The sequence below is a fragment of the Euprymna scolopes genome, chromosome 43 (genome assembly GCF_053919585.1).
Source record: "Euprymna scolopes isolate OS-2025 chromosome 43, ASM5391958v1, whole genome shotgun sequence".
Classification (NCBI taxonomy): Eukaryota; Metazoa; Mollusca; class Cephalopoda; order Sepiida; family Sepiolidae; genus Euprymna; species Euprymna scolopes.
Window position 1 is genome coordinate 46,650,487 of NC_136524.1, and position 23,549 is coordinate 46,674,035.

A 23,549-nucleotide genomic window follows, 5' to 3' on the forward strand; every position below is an offset into this window, starting at 1 on the left:
AAATATCAGTTAAATTTTGCAAATAGCCCCCCCCCCCTCCAAAAGTGGTGTTTATTCCGGAAGCTGTTCTTAAGATGAGGAGGTTTGGGGGGGGGGTGATTATAAGGTGGACCTAATCTAAAAAAAAACAAGTTGTTTATGCACACATAAGCAATTATTTTTTTATTAACTTTTTTTTTTTTACTTTTTTTAAAAATTAGTAAATTTAAATGAATAGAATAATAAATCATTTATCATTAATATGTATTTTTGGTTTTGTGTTGAATGAAACTTTTTTCTTTCATTACAACAATAATGAACCAATTTAAATCTTCCGGCATGCGTTTAAGGGTTACGAAATTATCAATAAATCGTTTAGTTACTAAGCCAATGTCAGTAAATAAAAAAAATGTTACGTGCGCATGCATTAGCCTTGACTGGGGGGGGCTAAGGGAGCGACCATTAAATAATTATGTTGGTCGCCATGGAACTCAACGCCCAAGGAGTACCTAAAGTGGCACTTATGTTACCGTGATATTTTTTAAAATAGTATTTTCCTGTTAAATTCAAATTTTACAATATGTTTTTCTTTTATTAATTTGTTAAGTGAAAGTACAGATAACCCGGTCGGTTTCTAATGCGAGGAAAATCCCCCCCCCCCCAAAAAAAAGGGGGTGCTCTGGAGAATAACAAAACATTAAAATTACCTCAGTCTCGAAAGATTTCTTCTCTATTGAACGAGGAAAAAAACGGTGAAGTGTAGTTCACCTTCTGTTTCTCTCCCCCTCTCTCAATATCTCTCTCTATCCATCTCTCCCTTTCTCTCTCTCAATCTATCTTTCTCTCTATATCACCCTCTCCATCTCTCTTTGAGCCCCTTTCTCTCTCTAACTCCCTCTATCTCTCTCCTTTCCTCTGTTTCATCCCTCTCTGTTTCTAACTCTTCCCCTCTCTCTTTTTATCTATCAATCCCTTTATCTCTCTTTCTCTATTTTCCTCTCACTGTCTCTTTGCTATCTATATATCTTCCTCTCTATCTGTCCATCTCTAATCCCTCATCCTATTTTAGTCTCCTAAATTAATTACAGTGAATAAGGCATTGTCAAAACATGGATAAATCCTATTTTAGTCACCTAATTTACTGACTGTGAGAATAGAAGTTATTTGGAAATTACTGCTACCTTGAACAGCACCAGAAGTAACTGGTAAAACCTTTCTAATTAAATTGATTTTGGCAGCCATTTGGTAACAAACATAGCCTTAGCCCTTGCTGCATGACGAATACCTGCGACCTTGCTGCCAAGTAGAAGAATTATTTATTCTACTTTAAAACATTCAATTTTTCAAAAATCTCATATTCGAAATCTCCAAAACATCCAATATGGGGAAAAATATTGCAGAAATGCAAACTTATTGTTTAGGATGAATGCATAATGGTACGCAAAAAATCACTTGAGGCTCTTGGTCGATCCTTGCAAGATTTGCGTGGCAATGTCAGACCATTTGGGAATGCAGTAATATTGCTTGCAGGAGATTTCAGACAAATGTTACCTGTTATTCTTCAATCAACACCAGCAGATGAAATAAATGCTTGCCTCAAATACTCTACTTTTTTGTTCCATGTGAAGACATTAAACTTAACTCAAAATATGAATGTCCAGTTGCAGACTGTTCGATCCGCACAAAAACTTTTGCATCACTTGTGGGAAATTGGATACGAAAAAGTGCCAGCTGGTCAGAGTTAAGGGCAAAATTCTTTGACTTTTAACTTCTGTAATTTCTGTAATTTTATTTCAAAGGCCCACAATTGTAAAGATTGTTCCCTGTGCTTTGTTGATGGTTATTGCAAATAACAATAAAATTGGAAATGCAATTTCGTAAAGTGTAATGATGTATCCGGTGGAATCATAGGAATGCATGGAATGAAGATATATTCATCTGTGAAAGGTCCTGTTAAGATTGTTGTTTCTATGATATTGTTTGTTAAATTTTTTTTACTGCAAGCTATGTGCCATTGCAAAGCTTGGATTGGTTTATATTTCACAACATTATAGTTAGTACACCAAATTTCAGTTGCAATACATGTGGTGGCATCCCTGGCAAATATAGCTGTTGGATAATTAACCACTTTATCTGCTTTCACAACAGTGTCGATGGATTTGTATTTGACTACCTCACTTGGAATTTTACATTTAATTATAGCGTTAAGTTCATGGGCATCTTTGTATTGACCTGCAAGAATAGCTCATTCACTCAGTCAAATGGAATTCTTATAATTTGAATATCTGCAAAAACCTTTTAAACTAACTATTCTTTTGATGAAATAAAATTACAGAAATTACAGAAGTTAAAAGTCAAAGAATTTTGCCCTTAACTCTGACCAGCTGGCACTTTTTCGTATCCAATTTCCCACAAGTGATGCAAAAGTTTTTGTGCGGATCGAACAGTCTGCAACTGGATATGCATATTTTGAGTTAAGTTTAATGTCTTCACATGGAACAAAAAAGTAGAGTATTTGAGGCAATATAAATAATAATATAAAAAAATAGTTGCTTATGTGCGCATAAAAAACTTGTTTCTTTTTTTTTTTTTTTAGTTTAGGTCCACCTTATAATCACCTCCCCTCCCCATCTTAAGAACAGCTTCCGGAATAAACACCACTTTTGGAGGGGGGGGGGCTATGTGCAAAATTTAACTGATATTTGTTGTCAGCATACCCACCCGAAAATACTATTAAAAAAAAAAAAGGAGGGGTTCATTGCCCGTGGCAGAGAAGTAGATTTATTTATCAATAAAAGTTGCAGAGAAGTAAATTTATTTATCAATAAAAGTCGTCATTTAAAAAGGAAAATTGTGGAGGTGGACCTAAATGTAAATATGTACCCAAAAAATTATCCCGAAGTTTATTACAAAAACGTTTTGTTTTCGCACTATTCAACAATTTGTTCATCCGCGCATGTAAATTAAAAAATATTTGTAAAAGTGAGAAGTTATCAGTAAATGATTTAGGTTTTTTTTTTAAATTTATTTATTTTTTTACATTAGGTCCACGTCTACAAATGTTAAGAACAGCTTTCAGAATAAACACCCTCAACCTCTCCATGTTAACAACGAATTGCAGAATAAACACCATTTGGGGGGAGGGATATTTAAAAAAAAAAGTCGATAATAGTCGTCATTTAAAAAGAAATTAAAAATCAAATGTTTGTAAAAGTGAGAAATTATTAATAAATGTTTAGTAACATTTTTCGGTGCTAATGCAGAGAGTGATCCGTGCTGAAATAATAACATTATTATTTAAAAAGCCATTCTTAACATGGGGAGAAGAGGGTGTTTTGTAACTATTCTGGACTTTCACCTAACAATTTAATAAACAAAAATTAAACTTAAGCAGACAAGGAACAGTACTGAAGCATTAACATTATTTAGAAAGCCATTCTTAACATGGGGAGGGAGGATGTTTTCTAATTAATCTGTACTTTCGGTGCTAATGCAGAGAGTGATCCACGCTATTTTTTAAATCGTATTTCCACGTTTAATTAAAGTTTTATATGTTTTTTATTCAATTGTAAGGTTAAAGTACAGATTAGGTACAAACCTCTCCCCTCCCCATGTTAAGTATGGCTTTTTAAATAATAACGTTATTATTTCAGCACAGATCACTCTCTGCATGAATACCGATTAACGTTTTGTTCTTTGCTTTTTTTACCGTATTTTTTTGTTTTTTTTTTCAAGAAAACCTTTTTTTAACAAAGATTGAAAGTGCACGTTTTTTCTTTTTTTTTTTTACAGAAGTTGTTTTTATATAAGAAAATATGAATGCTTTTAAAGAAATTGGGTACTCGTGCACTTATTGATCTGTGCTGAAATAATAACGTTATTATTTAAAAAGCCATTCTTAACATTGGGAGAAGAGGGCGTTTTGTACCTATTCTGTACTTTAACCTTACAATTGAATGAAAAAAAACGGTAAATTTTTAGATTAGGTCCACCTCCACAATTTTCTTTTAAATGACGACTTTTGTAGGTTTTCGACTATGCTGAATACGGAAATCACATTGAAATTTTGCAGAAATAAGTAGTTATCGAGATATTAAAAATTTGTATAATGCTTTGTAATCTCTGGCAGCCGTCTTTTGTTACACGCTTGCGCGCGTCATAAACAAATCTATGCGCGTAACAAAGATGGCCACCAAAGAATACAATGCATAAAACAACTATCTATATCTCGCTAACTACTTATTTCTGCAAAATTTCAATGCAATTTCTGTATTCAGCATAGTCGGAAACCTTTTAAAGTCGTCATTTAAAAGAAAATTGTGGAGATGGACCTAATCTAAAAAAAATACCAAAAAAACATAAAACTTTAATTAAGCTTGGAAATTCGATTTTAAAAAAATAGCGCGGATCAGTAAGTGCATTAGCACCCATTAATCGACTCACGTGACCTTATTGCCAAATAAGGTCCGGCTACAATGTTGAACGCGCCGTTCACATTGTTTTGTTTTTTTCAAGTTAAATTCAACTTTCACAATATCTTTTTATATTTTTTATGATTACACAATATCTTTTTTTAATAATTTAGTTAAAAAAGCACAGAATAGTTACAAAACACCATCCCCTCTCTATGGTAAGAATGGCTGAAAAAAAATATTAGGTACTCATGTAGAGAGTGATCCGTGCTGAAATAATAACGTTATTATTTAAAAGGCCATTCTTAACATGGGGAGGGGGAGGGTGTTTTGTATCTATTCTGTACTTTAACCTTACATTTGAATAAAAAAACATATAATAAAACTTTAATTAAACTTGGAAATTCTATTTAAAAATAGCGCGGATTAGTAAGTTCGTTAGCACTAGAAATTGTTGGGTGAAATACAGAAAAGTTTCTTCCAAGAAAACCATTATTTTTTTTTTTTTTGCTATTCTTACCAAGGGGAGGGGATGATGTTTTGTCACTATTCTGTGCTTTCAACTAACAATTTATTAAAAAAACAATTACAATTTCACATTAGGTCCACCTCCACAATTTTTAACATAGGTAGGTTGGGGGTGTTTATTCTGAAAGCCGTTCTTAACATGGGGAGAATGGTGGTATTTATTCCAAAAGCCATTTTTAAAAGACGAAAGACAGGTAAAAGGTTAAAACATGTGGTTAGGCATGGGTGTTGTTTATTCCGAAAGCCGTTCTTAATATGGGGAGGTTGGGAGTGTTTATTCATGGCCGTCAGTGAATTATAGTGTATAGTACAGGTCTTTATATCTCGAAAACTAATGGCCTCTGCAAATTTTAAATGAGATTTTCTTATTCAGCATAGTCGAAAATTGTGGAGGTGGACCTAATGTAAAAAAATAATACCCTCCCCTCAAAAAGATATCGTGAAATTTAAATTTAAGCGCGGTAGCAAAAATAAAATTAGACAGAAAAATACACCTTTGGGTTTGTACTTGCACAAAGACTTAAAAAAGTTGTCAACAAAAACAAATATATAACAAGTAAATATTTTCAAAGGTAAGATAAGTTACTTTTCTACCTAATTGGATAATTTTTAGTGTTTTTATTGGGTTTGTACTATTGTACATATAGATTCGAAAAAGTTGTCAAAAAATAAATGTATAACAAATATTATCAAAGGCAAGATATGTTACTTTATTACCGAAATGGATAATTTTTTTGTTTTTTTAATGCAAAATTTTTATTCGGCTCAAAAAAACACAGCGTTTACTGTTATATTTGAAAATTACAAATGGTGGCAGACTGTGTTAACACATTAGGTTTGGGAAAATGAGTTAAAACTAAAAAAAAATATACAAAATACTGTTAAAAACCACTGAATACATGTTTGCCTATGTCACAGTAACATATATTGAGTGAGTTCCTGACAGTATTTTGTATAGTTTTTTTAGTTTTAACTCATTTTCCCAAAGTTAATGTGTTCAACAGTCTGCCGCCATTTGTATTTTTCAAATATACAGGTAAACACTACATTTTTTCAAACCGATTAAACATTTTACACTAAATAAAAACACTAAAATCTTATCCAGTTAGGTGGAAAAGTAACTTATCTTGCCTTTGATAACATTTATTTGTTCTATTTATTTTTCAACAACTTTTTCGTTTCTGTGTTTAGTAATACAAACCCGTTTTATTTACTATAACGTTTAGTCGGCTCGAAGAACAGTGTTTATCAGTGTATTTGAAAAATACAAACGGTGATGGACACTGTTGATGATGTTAAGTTTGAGAAAATGATTTAAAACTAAAAAACTATACAAAATACTATCAGAAACCCACCGAATATGTCAGCCTATGTCACAATAACATATAATCAGTAGGTGTCTGACATTGTTTTGTATAGTTTTTAACTGATTTTCCCAAACTTAACGTATTCAACAGAGTCTGCGACCATTCATCTTTCTCAAATACATAGATAAACACTGCGTTTTTGAGCCGATTAAACATTTTACATTAAATAAAGACACTAAAAATTTATCCAGTTAGATAGAAACGTAATTTACCTTACCTTTGCTTTCATTTATTCGTTTTTGAACAACTTTTTCGAATCTGTGTATAGTAACCCCCCCCCCAAATATTAATTAAAAACTCACATTTTTTAATACAATAAAAAAAAAAAACTATTTAGCGTTTCAACGTTTTAGCAACTTTCGGCTTAATCCACTGAATGTTGGTCGAGCCCAAGCCATGATTGATGGTAACTCCCGAGGATCTGGATCCAATTCTGCAAGAGTACCATATTTTTTTTTCATTTTCGCCTTTTTTTATTTTTAACTTTTTGGAGTAGATTGCTGTACTAAGAATATAAGAAACATGCATTTTCTCTTTTTATTAGAATTTTCCATTACACGAAATTAAGCCACAGCAACGCGTGGTAGGGTACAGCTAGTATATATATATATATATATATATATATATATTTACATATGTATACATGTTTATGTATGTGTTTGTATGTTTATATATATGTGTGTATATACACATGTTATATATGTGTGTATGTACGTTCTTGCCACATCTGGACAGGAGCTGCTAGAAAGGACTTGTTCTGCCTTGATAGTTCAAAATAGACTTCGTAGCCTCGTAGGAGATATCCTTTTGTCTTCCCTGCAACCTCTATCTCACAGAAGAGATGTGGCGAGTTTGTCTCTGCTGTATCGTTATTTCCATGGCTATTAAAAGAAGTTGAAACGCCAAAAAAAACTTATTCAGGTAGGTAGAAGAACTTATCTTGCCTTTGGTAACATTTATTTGTTGCATATTTGTTGTTTGACCACCTTCAAATTTTTATTTTGTTTATCTTTTTATATCTGAAAAAATTGTTTTTTTTTGTTTTTTGTTTTTTTCAATTTTTTTTTTCAATTTTTTCAATTTTTTTGTTTTTTTTTACAATTATTTTTTTACAATTTTTGGGTTGTTTTACAATTTTGTTTTTTTTTACAATTTGTTTTTTTTTGTTTTTTTTTACAATTTGTTTTTTTTTTTTGTTTTTTTTACAATTTGTTTTTTATTTGTTTTTTTTACAATTTGTTTTTTTTTGTTTTGTTTTTTTTACAATTTTTGGATCTTTTACAATTTGGGGGGTCACAATTTTCTTTTTTTTTTTTTCAGATTTTTTTTTTTTTTTTTTTTTTTTCACAATTGTGTTTGGTTGTTTTTCACAATTTTGTTTGTTTTTTGGGGGTTTTTTTCACAATTTTTTTTTTTTTTTTCACAATTTTTTTTGTTTTTTTTTTCACAATTTTTTTTGTTTTTTTTTTCACAATTTTTTTTGTTTTTTTTTTTCACAATTTTTTTTGTTTTTTTTTTTCACAATTTTGTTTGGTTTTCTTTTTCACAATTTTCTTTTTTTTTTATTTAGAAAGTTTTTCGTGAATATCATTTTTATAGCTAAATTTAATTATGGTATCGTTTGCCCATTAAATTATTTGAATTTTATTATTATAAAACTATAACTAATTAATTGCTGATTACAACACCTATTCTGGTATTTATTGCTTCTCAACCACCTTGTTCGGATCAGTTAAACTATGCAGCTGATCTCGAAGTTAACCTGAGTTCAGTTATAAATTCGCATAAGAAATGGCTTGTTTTGTTTAATCCTGTTAAAACTCTGCTCCTATCTTTCAATCATAGGGCCGTCCCTTTTCTTGGATGGTTCTGCTATCAATGAGACATTGACTCTGCGACTTGGTCTCTCTTTCTCAAATCTTTCTAGGCGTCCATACATTCTCTATCTCTCTAAACACTTTCTCACACCTGACTCTTTCTCTATTTCTATAAATCTACAATCAGATTGGAGCATGAAATGCCTTGTTTCATTTAATCCTGTTAAGATTCAGCTCGTGTCTTTCAATCATAGACATGTCTCTTTTCTTCCCGAGATTCTCATGGATGGCTCTGACCTCGATGAGAAATCGACTCTAAAAATTTTTGTTTTTACTTTCTCATCAAATCTTTCTTGGATTTCATATATTAAATCCATTGCTTTTTCTGCTTCTCGTAAAATCGGTTCTATCTCGCTCTAAACATTTTCTTACGCTATTTCCTATCTCTACGAATCTACTATCAGGCCATGTATGGAGTACTGTTATTGCAGAAAGGTACCTGTAATTTGATTGCCCCCCCCCCACACACACTTTCTTCTTCATTACAACATTTCTCTCAGACGTGATGTTGCTAGTCTTAATCTGTTTTGTAAAACCTATTATGGTATGTGTTCTTCAGAATTATCCGATCTATTCCCTGCTTCCTTTGTTCCAGCTCATTTGACTCGTTGGTCTAGTGGTCTGCATCAATTTGCTGTTTTTATCTTATTGCAATAAAACTTATTCCGGTAGCTTCTTTCCAAGAACTGAAAAGTTGTGGAACCCTCTTCCATCTGACCGTTTTCTTCCTACTCATAACTTGATCTTTTCAAGACTAAGGTCAATCGGCATCTCCTGTCTTTGCAATAATCATCTTTCGTTCTTGTTAGCTACTTACATCAAGTGAATTCACATCTTGTCTCAAGCGATTTCCATAAAAAAAATTCTTTTAGGTAATGTTGTTTTTAATCTCTATAAAATGTTTGCTTGTAAATGATTTCCAAAACCTACAAAGTATGATTTTTTTATTTTTTTATTTTTTTATTTTTAGATAATGATATATTTTAAATAGGATTTTAACAGTTAAATTTAATTATTACTATATAGTTTAATCATTAACCGAACCATATTTTTTTTTTTTTTTTTTACTGTAATGTTTTGCTTTCTATTTATAAAATGATATGAATAGTTTTCAAAACATTCAATGCCGATTTGCTGAGAATTTTCAAACCAGTTTAAATAACTTTCTATTCAACAGTTTAAATGCTTTCAAACTTTGAAGGGTCATAATGTATTTCATTTTTTTTTTTTTTTCTAAATTATTAGCAAAAGATTAAAAGATTGTCTCGTTTATAAAGAAAGCGATATGCATTTTGGTAGACCTAAATTTGTAATTAATTTCAAAACTTGATTTTTATTTTATGCTATTACATTTTCTTTTTTCTCCTCCAATAAGTATTTGATTAATGGTTAAAAAACAAAGTAATAAATGTGCAATTATCAAAGCTACATTGGTGCAAGAAAAACAAAAAACGTGCATGAAGTTGTCTGGCAATTTTATTAATAATGATAAACTAGTTTAGTCAAAACAAGTCGTCCTAACATAGATATAAGATATATATTTATATTGACAAAGTAAAGACAAAATAATAAATTTAAAAAAAAAACATATCCTAAAATCATATTCCTGAATATTTTAGATGAGGATTTATGATTATAATAATTATTATTATACTAGTGGCTGAGCCGCGTCAGCACACACAACACCGACTCAAACACAAAATCGAGTAGACTCAACATCAAGTACACTAAACATCATCTTACTATCAACGCTTACCTTATGAACTCGGAGTATGGTAAATTCCCATATGCACAAAACAAAATCACTGCAAAAACAAAAATACCCTAATACCTATGATAATGAGTAAACGTTGAATAAAATGATGGTTAAAATTATTACAAACTTGCCAGGATTCAAACCTGGAATCTTCTGATCCGTAGTCAGACGCGTTATCCATTGTGCCACAAGTCCTGTCTGTATGCTGAAAGATGTTACTGCAACTGTATACAGACAGTGCTAAATCCCATTGACATGTGCAGGTAATTTTTTTGACAGTTGCACGAAACAGCCCAAAAACCCTTATTTCGGGCTTTTTGTGTGACTCGGTGTTGTTCGTTACGAACCATATATAGATAAGGACAGTCTAGGGACTCACACCTTTCAGGGGGGGGGAAAAAAAAAATTTTCAATTCAGTGCGTCCATTCGAAATTTTTATTGGTATATATACATACACACACATAAATAAATAAACATTTAGAATTTTATTAATAGTATAGATGATGAGAATAATGGAAATAATATTCCAGTGAGATGGAGAGATGAAAAAGAAACAAATCAAGTTATGTCCATCAACGTTTCATCTTTATTTCAAGACTTCTTCGGGATGATTAAATTGAAGAAAATAAAATACCAGTACAATATTTGAATAATATACATATTGTGAAAAGGATGTCTTTGTTCTATTTCAAAACGAAAAAGGAAGTTGCTACAATTTATCACCTTTCAGCCGGGCTGAAATGCTAGTATATCTATAAAAGTAAACGTGTGTGTGTGTGTGTACATTTCCCTATGCAATTTTTAGTCTACAGACTCGAAATTTGATATACAGGGTACTGAGATTTGGGAAAATCTGCGTAAGTTGTTTTCGGCCAGAAATTTGGCTGTTAAGGCGTCAAAGTTCAACGATTTGACCTTTGAGAACTCTACCAAACTCCTCCGAAAATTTTGGATTTAAACACTTGAAATTTTAGATATACGTTCCTTGTACATAGATCTAACTTAATAACTTGATTTGAGCCCAAAATAATAGATGTTAAGGGGTCATAATAGGGGTCAAAGGTAAAAAAAATTGACCTTTTTCTTTTTTTTTTTTTTTTTTTTTTCTTTTTGCTCAACATACACCTCCAAACATCCGGGCAATGCCGGGAACCCATGCTAGTATATATATATATATATATATATATATATATATATATATATATATATTAGTGATGGAATGATTCCAATATTTTTCTCGATTCCGTTTCTTTATAAATCTCTTAAATATTTAACTATCAGATCGTTATTTTGTTCCAATTACCGTAAAAAAAAAAAAACGTGTTAAATGCGCCTATATTTTCTCATAATATGTGGTGATCGATAGACTTTAGTTTTACTGGAAGTTTAAATCAATAAATATTATTATTGTATTAGTACCAACAGTGGGAGATTTTTTTTTAAAAACAAAATCATATTTTAAAAAAAAAATGATTAAAGGAATCGTTTTTAGCATCAGAATATAGGCACAAATTTTTCCAATACTGATTCTGATTTAATTGTCCCAAGACTATATATAAGGAAATGGTTTAAAATAAAACATGGCGAGGTAGACCCCACTGCTTAATACCGTTAAATAACAGATACGCATTAACTTTTGTATTTCTCTCAATACGTCTGATGAAATGCTGATCTGGGATATTTTTGAACAACATAAAGTTTAAAATTGTCTGAATGGTGGCGAAATAATTGTAACATTATTAGAAAATATACAGCATGATGCTAAATTTTTCCCCTTGTTATTTTGGTTTTGAAATTGTGTGTGTTCAGTCTTTTCTTTTTTTTTTTTTCCATAGCGTTGAATGGTTCAAGGTCGCCTGACAAAATCTCATTGACTGAAACAGATGGCTGTTTGTAGCGACCAAATGTAACTGCTTACCCTAGAATAAATATATATATATATATATATATATATATATATATATATACACACACACACACACACACATGCACACTGTTCTCATTTTCAGTGTTATTCTCAGAACATTTCCAATCTTCTTTGACTGTATCTTTGTTGAACGCTGGAATATAATGATGAAAACAGTAGTCCAAATTATACAAATTATCAATCCTCATCTAAAAATTTACGATTTTTTTTTTTTAACTTTATCTTTGTATGGTAATATTTTATAACTTTTCATGGCGATAAGAGTTTCTCTGATTTTGTTTCTGCTCAAACGATGCAATTTACATTTCATATTACCTATACTTGAGCAATAACTTTAAACTTAAAAAAAAAAAAAAGTGATCTCTGTAAGCAGTTATGTGTCATTGCTGCTAAGTGAAGCCACAATTGCTCTGCGTCCACATATCTCTACCTGAAATTCTAATGTGCTTTTTGTAACATTAAATTATTTCCCAAAACCACGTGTATCTGTTTCATTCATATTGTGCAATTGTTTGAATATCATAATATTAAATATAATAATATTCATAGTATTGAATATAATAATGATTTAAAAAAAAAAAAAAGATATAGCTGGCTGGCGAATTATCTGTGTGTGTGTATGGTAAATAAATAAACATGACTGCTGGGTTGAATGATGAGGCATACAATTTGAATAACTTTTCTTTTTTTTTGTGCCATTATATTAAATAAGTGAAAATGTAAATTGCTGGGTTGGGTATATGTTTGGAATAACTTTCATTTTATTTTATTTGATTTATTTTAGGTTTTTAAATATTAAATGAATGAAATATGTATATTGCTTCATCTACCTCTTTCAATAAGTATTTTGGATATGAGCGGGATACCAGAACTTTTTTTTTTTTTTTTTTTAGGGGAGAGGGGTCTTACTTTGAATATGTAAAAAAAATTTTTTTTAATTCTTTACATTTTTAGGTTCTTTCTTTATAAGTTTAATATTTTGTATCTGTATATAATGAGAAAACCGTTTAAAACTTGAGAGCAACAAAATTTCAATTTTTATTTTCTTTTTAACAATGATATTGATCAAGACTTTCACGGATTTGTCTTGGGATATTTTTAAGTTGAAGGATTTGTTTTATAACACATATTACTAGTGTATTCCGCTAGTTGATTACATCTGTGTTTGTGAAGATTTCAAAAGGTTCTTGTTAGTGTTTTGTGAGACGTGAGGATGCTGAAGGATTTTTGTTGTGGGTGTTTTGTGAAATACATGGAGTTCAAATATTTTTTGTTGGGGGTATTTTGTAAGATACATGGAATCCAAAGACTTCTTGTTGGGGGTATTTTTTTGGGAGATATGTAAATACACTGGGGGTGTTTTTGTGAGATATAAAGACTACAAAGGATTCTTATTGAAAGGTGTTTTGTGAAATACATGAATATTGAAGAGTTCTTGTTGAGGGTGCTTTGTGATGTAGATATGAAAGAATAGAAAATTGCTTGTTAGATGTTTTTTATATTTGAATTTTTATTTCAAAATGAGTGTTTTAGATTGTCATTAAAAAAATTTTTTTCTTAGATATCTTTGATTCCTGTTCACATTGAGTTTTTCAATATAGTCTTTTTTTTTTTGTTTTATTATTTACGCAGACATATTTTAATTTTTAATTAAATATTTTTCAAGATTTGGAGGGGTATATTCCAATGTATCTTGCTTATAAAACATTCAGTGTTATGATTGAAAAACTATTCACTGTTGCAAAATACTAAGTAATCAAAAATTTTATAATTTGGAATGAAAGAAACTAATGATTTTAACTTACAGAACATTTATGCTATTTGTATCATTTGGATTCTTTGAACTACTGTTCTCATCTTGAGTGCCATTTTCACAACGTTTTGGTCGATGTAACCTCCGACCTTTTTTAGGTATATCTATTCAAACTCAGAATAAAGTACTTTGTAAAATTCAGTTGTGAGTTACTCTTCTTGAGGTTAAAGATTCAATCCTCAGTACGAGAAACACTCAAAAATACAATTGTGAATTGCTTGGGACTTCTATCTAATCATGGCTGATGGAACTAGAACATGTTACCCCTGTGGATTAAATCAAGGGTTTTGTTCGAAATTCCATGCAGATTTCAGAGTTTAATAGAAAGATTCCTGAGTTCGACAACATACACCTGAAGAAGGTCGAAGGTTACATCGACCAAAACATTGAAAATAACACTTAAGATGAAAACAGTAGGCCGAAGAATAGAAATATGAATGATCAGTCCTCATCTCAAAGATTCAGAAGCGGAACTTATCTTGCGTCCACTAGGTTTGAAAGTTTTATTGAAAGGGCCAACCATGCTGTATTCTACATATTTATATTCATCCATCACATTGTGCAATATGACAGATTTTTTTTTCCAAATCATTGGGGGGGAAAAAAAAATGAAAAACAAAACTTAAAAATACTTTTAAAAAGTTGACTTTTTTTTTTTTTCCAATCTATTTTTAATGAAAAATTGTTGAAATATTATAAAAAAATAAATTTAAGAAAATTAAATTTGTTTGTGGAGATCAGAAGGTCATGAAAAGAAAAGAAAAAAAAAAAAAAAGAAAATTTGTATCAAATTGTTTTTGATAAAACTGACATTTTTGTTTTCATTGTACATTGCTTATTTTGAAAAAAAAAAAAACTTTATAAAAATTTATTTTAATGTCTTTTTTTCGTTTTTTTTTTTTTTTTTTTTTGGCTTTATTATTCAACAAACCTATCATCTCAACTTGTACACTTTTTTGTTTCTCTTCCTCTCTCTCATATGGAAAATTTAATATTCTTGGAGATTTGTGTTTATTTTTATTACCTTTCATGTTTACCGCTACAAAATAAAGAGATCTAAAAGAATTGAATAAAGCTGGTTAAAAATTTGAACAAAAATTCAGGTTGTATCTAATGTAAGATACAAAATGTTGCTTAGTTTTCAGATATGTCTTCCCACTCTCCAGTAATAGAAACTGCTAATCCCATAAATGTGTTCATATATTTCTTTCCACTTCATATTGATCCTAGATTTGTTTTCCCCTTTCATATTGTCACTACAGTTGTTTCTCCATTTTTATAAAGGTCCTGGATTTCTCTTTCATATTGATCCTAGTTTTGTTCCCCCCTTATTCATCCATATTGATTTTAAATTTGTCCCTCATTCATTCATATAGATCCTAGATTTGCTCCCCTATGTTCATCCGTATTGATCCTAGATTTGCCCCATGTTCATCCGTATTGATCCTAGATTTGCCCCATGTTCATCCGTATTGATCCTAGATTTGCCCCATGTTCATCCGTATTGATCCTAGATTTGCCCCATGTTCATCCGTATTGATCCTAGATTTGCCCCATGTTCATCCGTATTAATCCTAGATTTGCCCCATGTTCATCCGTATTGATCCTAGATTTGCCCCATGTTCATCCGTATTGATCCTAGATTTGCCCCATGTTCATCAGTATTGATCCTAGATTTGCCCCATGTTCATCCGTATTGATCCTAGATTTGCCCCATGTTCATCCGTATTGATCCTAGATTTGCCCCATGTTCATCCGTATTGATCCTAGATTTGCCCCATGTTCATCAGTATTGATCCTAGATTTGCCCCATGTTCATCCGTATTGATCCTAGATTTGCCCCATGTTCATCCGTATTGATCCTAGATTTGCCCCATGTTCATCCATTTTGATCCTAGATTTGCCCCATGTTCATCCGTATTAATCCCAGCTTTTCCTCATGTTCATCCGTATTGATCCCAGCTTTTCCCCATGTTCATCCGTATTGATCCCAGCTTTTCTCCATGTTCATCCGTATTGATCCCAGCTTTTCCCCATGTTCATCCGTATTGATCCCAGCTTTTCCCCATGTTCATCCGTATTGATCCCAGCTTTTCTCCATGTTCATCCGTATTGATCCCAGCTTTTCTCCATGTTCATCCGTATTGATCCCAGCTTTTCCCCATGTTCATCCGTATTGATCCCAGCTTTTCCCCATGTTCATCCGTATTGATCCCAGCTTTTCCCCATGTTCATCCGTATTGATCCCAGCTTTTCCCCATGTTCATCCGTATTGATCCCAGCTTTTCTCCATGTTCATCCGTATTGATCCCAGCTTTTCTCCATGTTCATCCGTATTGATCCCAGCTTTTCCCCATGTTCATCCGTATTGATCCCAGCTTTTCCCCATGTTCATCCGTATTGATCCCAACTTTTCCCCATGTTCATCCATATTGATCCCAGATTTGCCCCATGTTCATCCATATTGATCCCAGATTTGTCCCTCGTTCATCCATATTGATCCCAGATTTGTCCCTCGTTCATCCATATTGATCCCAGATTTGTCCCTCGTTCATCCATATTGATCCCAGATTTGTCCCTCGTTCATCCATATTGATCCCAGATTTGCCCCTCGTTCATCCATATTGATCCCAGATTTGTCCCTCGTTCATCCATATTGATCCCAGATTTGTCCCTCGTTCATCCATATTGATCCCAGATTTGACCCTCATTCATCCATATTGATCCCAGATTTGCCCCTCATTCATCCATATTGATCCCAGATTTGCCCCTCATTCATCCATATTGATCCCAGATTCATCCATTTTCCCATCACTCTTCACATTGATCCTATATTTATTTCTAACTTAATATTGAAAGTGTTTTGAGATACTGCAAAATGCTTTTTCTTTTTTATTTAGAAAAAAAGCCTCTGTTTTATAATTTTTATATTAATCTTTATTTTCTACTTAAATTCTAACATTTTCTATTGTAAAATGATGCCTACCATTTTTTTTTCATGTTGGATATTTTCCTTAATTGTTTAAAAATTGTTTATTATGGGTCCATTTCATTTTTTAGTATATATTTTTTTATTTTAATAAAAAATTTTCCTATAATCTTCATCTTTTCATTTTTATCTTCCATTTTTGCCCTTCATTTTCACCCTCAATTTATATGACTATCACAGATTTATTTCCTCTTCATATTGAGCTTATATTTATCCCCGCATTTATTTTATATTGATCTTTATTTTGTTTTTCTTGCTTCATATTTTTTCGATTTTGTTTTTTACATTGATCCTAGATTTGTTTCCACATTTCCATATTAGCTCTAGATTTTCTTTCATATTGGCCCTAGATATGTCCCCCTCCACACATTGGCCCTAGATATGTCCCCCTCCACACATTGGCCCTAGATATGTCCCCCTCCACACATTGGCCCTAGATATGTCCCCCTCCACACATTGGCCCTAGATATGTCTCCCGCTTCATGTTGGTCCTAGATATGTCCACCACTTATCCTCATTAATCCTAGATTTGTCCAACCCTCTCCTCCTCATATTGAACCTTTATTTGTCCATCCCCTCCTCCTCATATTACTCTTAAATTTGTCTCTTTTCTAGATTTGAGCTCTGTCCTTGCGTTGATCCTCGACCTGTGACCCTTCCCTTCTTTTCATTGATTCTGGATTTATTTGATACCCTCCTCCCTCCTCATATTGATCTTAGATCTGTTCCCTCTCCCCCCTTTGCATTGGTCCTAGATCGGTTCCCCTCCTCCCCTTTGCATTGGTCCTAGATCGGTTCCCCTCCTCCCCTTTGCATTGGTCCTAGATCGGTTCCCCTCCTCCCCTTTGCATTGGTCCTAGATCGGTTCCTCTCCTCCCCTTTGCATTTGTCCTAGATCGGTTCCATCTCCTCCTCTGTGCATTGGTCCTAGATCTTTTCCCCCCTCTTACTCTTTGCATTGATTCTAGATCTGTGCCTCCTCTTTCACTTTTGCATTGACTTCTCCTCACATCAATACTGAGTACTCATGTTCATATTGTACTCAATTTCTACTACTCCTTTTATTTTGATCCTCATATTTTTTCATGTATGATTCATATTCATCGACATTCCTTTGAGTTTAAACAAAAAATAAATAAAAAAGAAACCTGTGGAGAGAGGATTTGTTGTTTTTTTTTTTTTTTACTTTTATGGACTTAACATTTGAATAAAAATTTATTTTATGTTCTCTCCCATGTTTTTTTTTCTGACTTCTATTTCGTATTTTTTTTTTTTTTTTATACAACATGGATTATTTTAAACTAGAAACTGTTTTTATTTTTTTTTTTTTTTCATTTTATATTTAGGGTTTGTTTCATTTTTGTTTGAAAACGTTTCTTCATGTTTGATTGTAAATACAAGTGTGTGTTACTTATTTGCATTGAAATTATTTCTTTATACAAATTCCTGACATCTCTAACCATGGTGGATATTTTTTTATATAAATATTTCTCATAAATCTGGAAGATTATTGTACAGGTAAATTTCACAAACTGTATTTATTAGTAATTAATTAATATCTAAATTTTTCTCCATAATAGTATGAAGCTATGGACTCCTTCTTCCTCAAGCAAAGACTCCCATATACACATAGACAAAAATGTAGACTTTGGAAATGAGTGACCGGAAGTGTGATGTGTGGATAGGTGATAGGAAGACTGGATTAATCTTTTGAGCTCTGTAGACGTGATGGAGCCTGAAAGTTGGTCAGTTTCCAAGTGATTAACTGAGAAAACAAACAGTAGTTGTTTCTGCTGATCAGCTGGAAATAAAGATCGGGCACTTAGGATTTTCTGAAACTAAATATATTTAAGTGTCAGAATTTGGCTTGGAGCAGATTGGGCTAGACTAGAGGAGTAAAAATTCTGAAGAGATTTGAATCAAGTCTAGAGATGAGCTGACTTCAACCAAATGACAACGATGATGGTTTCAACAGACATTATTTCAGTTGGGTCCTAGCTGATATGTGGGAACTTCTAAATGCCAGCATCGACGTCTCAGTTGAGTTCTTTTCCATAACAGTGTCTCTCTCACACACACACACACACACACACACACACCACAACTGAGTTATACACAATCTATCTGAGACAAGCAGATTAGGATGAAGCTGTGCAGAGAAGAGATCAAGCAGATGATGAGCTGACGGCTTTGACCAAACAACAATGATGACATCGACAGACAAATTATTTCAGTTGGGTCTTAGCTGATATGCTGGAACTTAATCGATGTGAACGCTGGCATATAAGGGTCTTTTTCCACAAGTGTCACTCACGCGCACACATGCATGTGCTCACTCTCTCACACACACATACACTCACACACACACATACACTCACACATACACTCACACATACACTCACACACACATACACTCACACACACATACACTCACACACACATACACTCACACACACATACACACATACACTCACACACACATACACTCACACACACATACACACATACACTCACACACACACATACACTCACACACACACATGCACTCACACACACACATATACTCACACTCGAAGTACAACTAACCTATACACAATAAATGTGCTTTTGTTTTTTTGTTTTTTCTGGCATGTAAGGGTCTTTTTCCACAAGTGTCACTCACGCACGCACACACACTCACTCAGAGTACATCTAACCTATACACAATGTATCTGAATTTATGCTTTTGTTTTTTTTTTTTCCTTCTAAGTCTGTCTGTTTCTTTTGCTTTATGTACACATGTAAGCCTCTACATACACACTCAGCGGTTGCCAAGACGACACGGCCAGATCAAGAAGGTAAACGTGAAGAGAGAACCAGAGCACACAGACATTGGGATCAGCGATCGTCAAGGACCAGCTTATGGTCTTACAATACTTGATACATCATTCAAACAAGTTGCAAGATCAAACAGCGATAAGGTAGAACGTTTTAAGGTGGAATTAGATGAATTCGGTAATGATGGTAAATGGAATAAGATGGACATTTTTGGAAACTATTGGATTACGTATTTAACAGAACTTGTTCTGTCTATTGATATTGTACTAGCAGTGTAAATGATGTTCTTTGTGATGGGAGTTGTCTCAAGGAGTATAACAAACAAACGACACGATCTTCCTAGCACAAATAAGTGAATTCTGAAGAATATGCAAAATATTTGACAAAATCATCAACTACAAGAAACCAATGGAACCAATGATCGGAACTGGTATGATTGATATCTCCCTAAGATTCCAGTTTCTTTTCATATCATACATGAAACCTTGATATTTGGTCTGTTTCTCCCTTTCAGCTCTGTTCAGACCTCCATCATTAGGAACACTCACTTCAACCAAGGTTGCCACTCTCTCTGACTTATTCCATATAACTGTCAGGTTTCATAGCAGCCTTTTCAAGATAGGTGGCCTTAGAGATTACATGGTTGTAATGTATGGTATATAAGTCATTTCCAACTGTTTTTTCAGGTTGATGTTCCCAGGATTTGCTGCTACATTTGATGTTCGGAGTGCGTGTGTAGTGCATATGTGTGTATGTGTGGAGGGTATTATCATTTTTGAGCTGGAAGATAAAAAAACAATATCAATATTTTTTTTTATATTTTTTATACAAACAGAGCATGGTTCACAATTTGTGCTAACAATAATTAACATTTTTATCTTTTTGTTTTATCATTTAAATTAAGACTGAATCAAAAATGGAAAGGACCTGACATCATTTCAAAATGTGAAAATCCTTCTTTTTTTTTTCTGTCATTTAGGATGACCCTATAACCATTGCTTTAATCACAGCCATGATCTCTCAACAACATACTTGGGAGGTGCAATTCCAGGTGTAAGGACATTGTTGAAAATATTTTAATCATTTTATGAGTTTAGTTACTATTTTTATATTATATCCCAAATGTCCATGTCTAGCTATTGGTGCCCAGGATTCAATATAATAGTGTTATACAAAAATCACATAAAAATCTTTGCATATTTTTTTTTTTTTTTTTTTTTTTTTTTTTTTTTTTTTTTTCAGTATTATATACTAATTCCGATATCTAGTTAAGTAGTTAAACTGAAGGATTCTGTTGGAAATATTTTAATCCTTTTATCTTAGTCATTTTTTTTTTTTTTTAATATTATATCCTAACATCCATGTCTAGCTACTGCCAAGGATTGGGTACAATATTCTATGAAACCTATAGAATAAGACAATGAAATGGAGTTTCTTTCTATATTCAAAAGCAACTTTATTTGTTATCTTTGTTAGTAGCATGTACAAGAAAGAAACGGGTTAGTAGCAGAGTTCAGTGTTTGTGCGCGCTTATATTTATAGTAGTCGTGAAAAGAGTTCCTGATGTGGAAACGAAGATTAGATATCCGACAGTTAGATATAGGTCAGACCTGTTGAAAGAGAGAGAAAAGTGTTTAATGTATTTACGTGTGTCTGATAGAGATGAGACAAAGGGTTAGTGTCGCGTGGTAGGAAAGAGTATGTGCGTGGAAGCAAGTTTTGACGATAGCCATGTTGGCTTGTTGTACTCACATTAGGTCTGAGGCCAAAGGCCCAGGCAAAGTCTGCTGCCTGGCAGGGCCAAGAGGAAGAGGGTTTGTGATTTCGCCTTTTATGTACTCGGTCACGTGATTGGGTGCTGGCCTCCGGTTGGATAAGCCAGGAAGAAAATCTATTTCGAATCTCAAGCTGCGAGAATTAGCTCCTGCCTTTGATTGTAGCAAGTTTCGACTGCTACAAACTTCATTAAAGTCTTAACCTTCTAACCTTAGCCCCCCCCTCGAGTTAGAAATATTATCAAGATTTTAAAATGTTCCATCTATTAACCAACTGATTTTTTTTTTTTTTTTTTTTAATAGTTGTACATTTTTAGAAGAAATTGGCAGATCAAGTTAAGAACAGCAATAGAGTTGCACATTTTAAAATGGATTCAAATGAATTCGGGAATAAGGATAAAGAGGGCATTTGGGGGGAGGACTACTGGATGAAATATTTCACAGAATATTCTGAAAGATTCTGGCAAATTTTCTTGTGACGTTTTCAGATCTTTTGTGGCCAGAAACTCTGTATTCTGCACAGACTGTCATCATTGTATTCACAGGAGGTGGAGTGAGCTGCGAGTATTAATTAATATTAATTAATTAATAGTAATTAATATTAACCCTATGTCTCTTCACATTACACTTGAACTTCTGCATGTCAGTACAGGAAAACAGGAATCCGAAAGGTAGTTCCAGAGTCTAGCCGTTCTGGGCAAGAAGGGTTTCTTACATCTAGGGATCTCTACTGTGTAGGGGGTGAAACTTGGCTACTTGTCAAGTTTGATGGGGGTATTTACATCAAGGGGGTATAAGGGCTTGTAGTTCGTCAGAGCATTAACCATTACAATACTTATAAAACAGGCAGAGTGATGCAACATTTCGTTGATGGGACAGAGGCTGAAGTTTGGATAACAGGGCAGGACTTATCAGGTTGGTGACTCTCTTTTGAACCCTGTCCAGGAGTAAGAGACTAGTAACAGGTGCATCAGCCCAAATGTGACAACAATACTCCATACTTGGGCGAATTGTAGCCTGCATACATTGACGAATTGTGGATACTTTCAGACGTAAGTAACTTTCTAGCATGGTAGAGAGAGCCAACCTTCCTCACACCAGCCGTCGCAATGCTCTCAATATATCTGTTCCAACTCATGTTCCCTGTGAACGTTAAGACGAGGAGTTTGAAAGAAGTACTTTTAGGTAATGCATCTTTAGCCATAGCTATTGGTGGTTGAGAAGATTTCTTGTAATTATTGGAGGAAACAAGCTTAGTCTTGGCAGCATTGAATGTGATCATCCATTTTTGTCCTCGTTTGAATTCAAGACTAAGTTAAACACAAAACAAATAGATTTAATCTAAGAGTTGTATTAGTCCGTCTGTTTCATAAACCTATCAACCATTTTTTTAAAAAGCTATTTAATGCCGAAGCAATATTTATTGGAAACACGAATGTGAGTAGCCAATGGCAACAACAAAAAAAAACAAATTAAAGATTAATTTCCCATCCTGGGGAAGCTATGATCCTCCATCTTTGTGTATGTCGAGAGAGAGAGTAGCATACAAGATAACTTTTTTAAATAACTCTATAAATATTTTAAATAAACCAAAGAAAATCAAGAGAAAGATACAAAAATGCATATGTTGGAGGTGGGGGGAGAGGCAGGAAGTCATTCCTTGAGTAAACAAAAGTAATGTACCTCCCCTTTTAAACATAACAGAAAAAGATTGAACATTTCCTTAAAAGAGTGTTGTATTGCTTGCCATTATTTGGTTCATCTGTTTCATAACCTATCAAACATTTTTATTTTATTTTAAGTTATTTAATGCCGAAATTTATTGGAAACAGGAACATGAGTAACTAATGGTAAAAAAAAAGCTAAAATTGAGATGGATTTCCCAATGTGGAGAGCCATAACCACCATCTGTGTATGTGTGTGTGTGTATGGAGAGAAAGAGATAGAAGGCAAGACAATAAAACAAGTGTTTTACTTAAATAACTTGAATGTTTCTTTTCATGTACCTTGTTGTTTTTGCTATCATTTCCCTTTCAGTATTATTGGCGAATACAAACTTCTACTATACTTCTTCCTCATACTCATGTATCGTGTCATGTATCGTATCATGCCATATATCATGTCATATATAATGCCATATATAATGTCATATATAATGTCATATATCACTCATATCATGTCATATATCACTCATATCACTATGAGGGCAGCACAATAAAACAACTGTTTTATCTAAATAACTCCAATTAGTTTCAACTAAGAAAAGTTAGCATTAAAAGAAAAAAAACTGAGTGTATATGTGGATTGG

At 32.8% G+C, this 23,549-nt stretch overlaps 1 protein-coding gene and 1 non-coding gene across 3 annotated transcripts in view; one reads left to right on the plus strand and one right to left on the minus strand.

Moving 5' to 3' along the window:
• Window positions 1-23,549, plus strand: part of LOC145268317 (PAN2-PAN3 deadenylation complex subunit pan3-like) — a 412,758-nt gene that overhangs the window by 346,132 nt on the left and 43,077 nt on the right. Inside the window, exon 18 of one of the 2 annotated variants that reach the window (XM_080123798.1) lies at window positions 11,756-11,776. The exons of the other annotated variant lie outside the window; for it this stretch is intronic. Coding sequence (XP_079979924.1) covers window positions 11,756-11,761 — 6 coding nt within the window. The 3' untranslated portion in view covers window positions 11,762-11,776. Of the gene's footprint in view, window positions 1-11,755; window positions 11,777-23,549 lie in introns of those variants that run through there. 2 annotated transcript variants of the gene reach the window in all.
• Trnar-acg (transfer RNA arginine (anticodon ACG)) lies at window positions 10,042-10,114 on the minus strand. The gene has a single exon. It is a non-coding gene; the product is annotated as a tRNA-Arg (tRNA).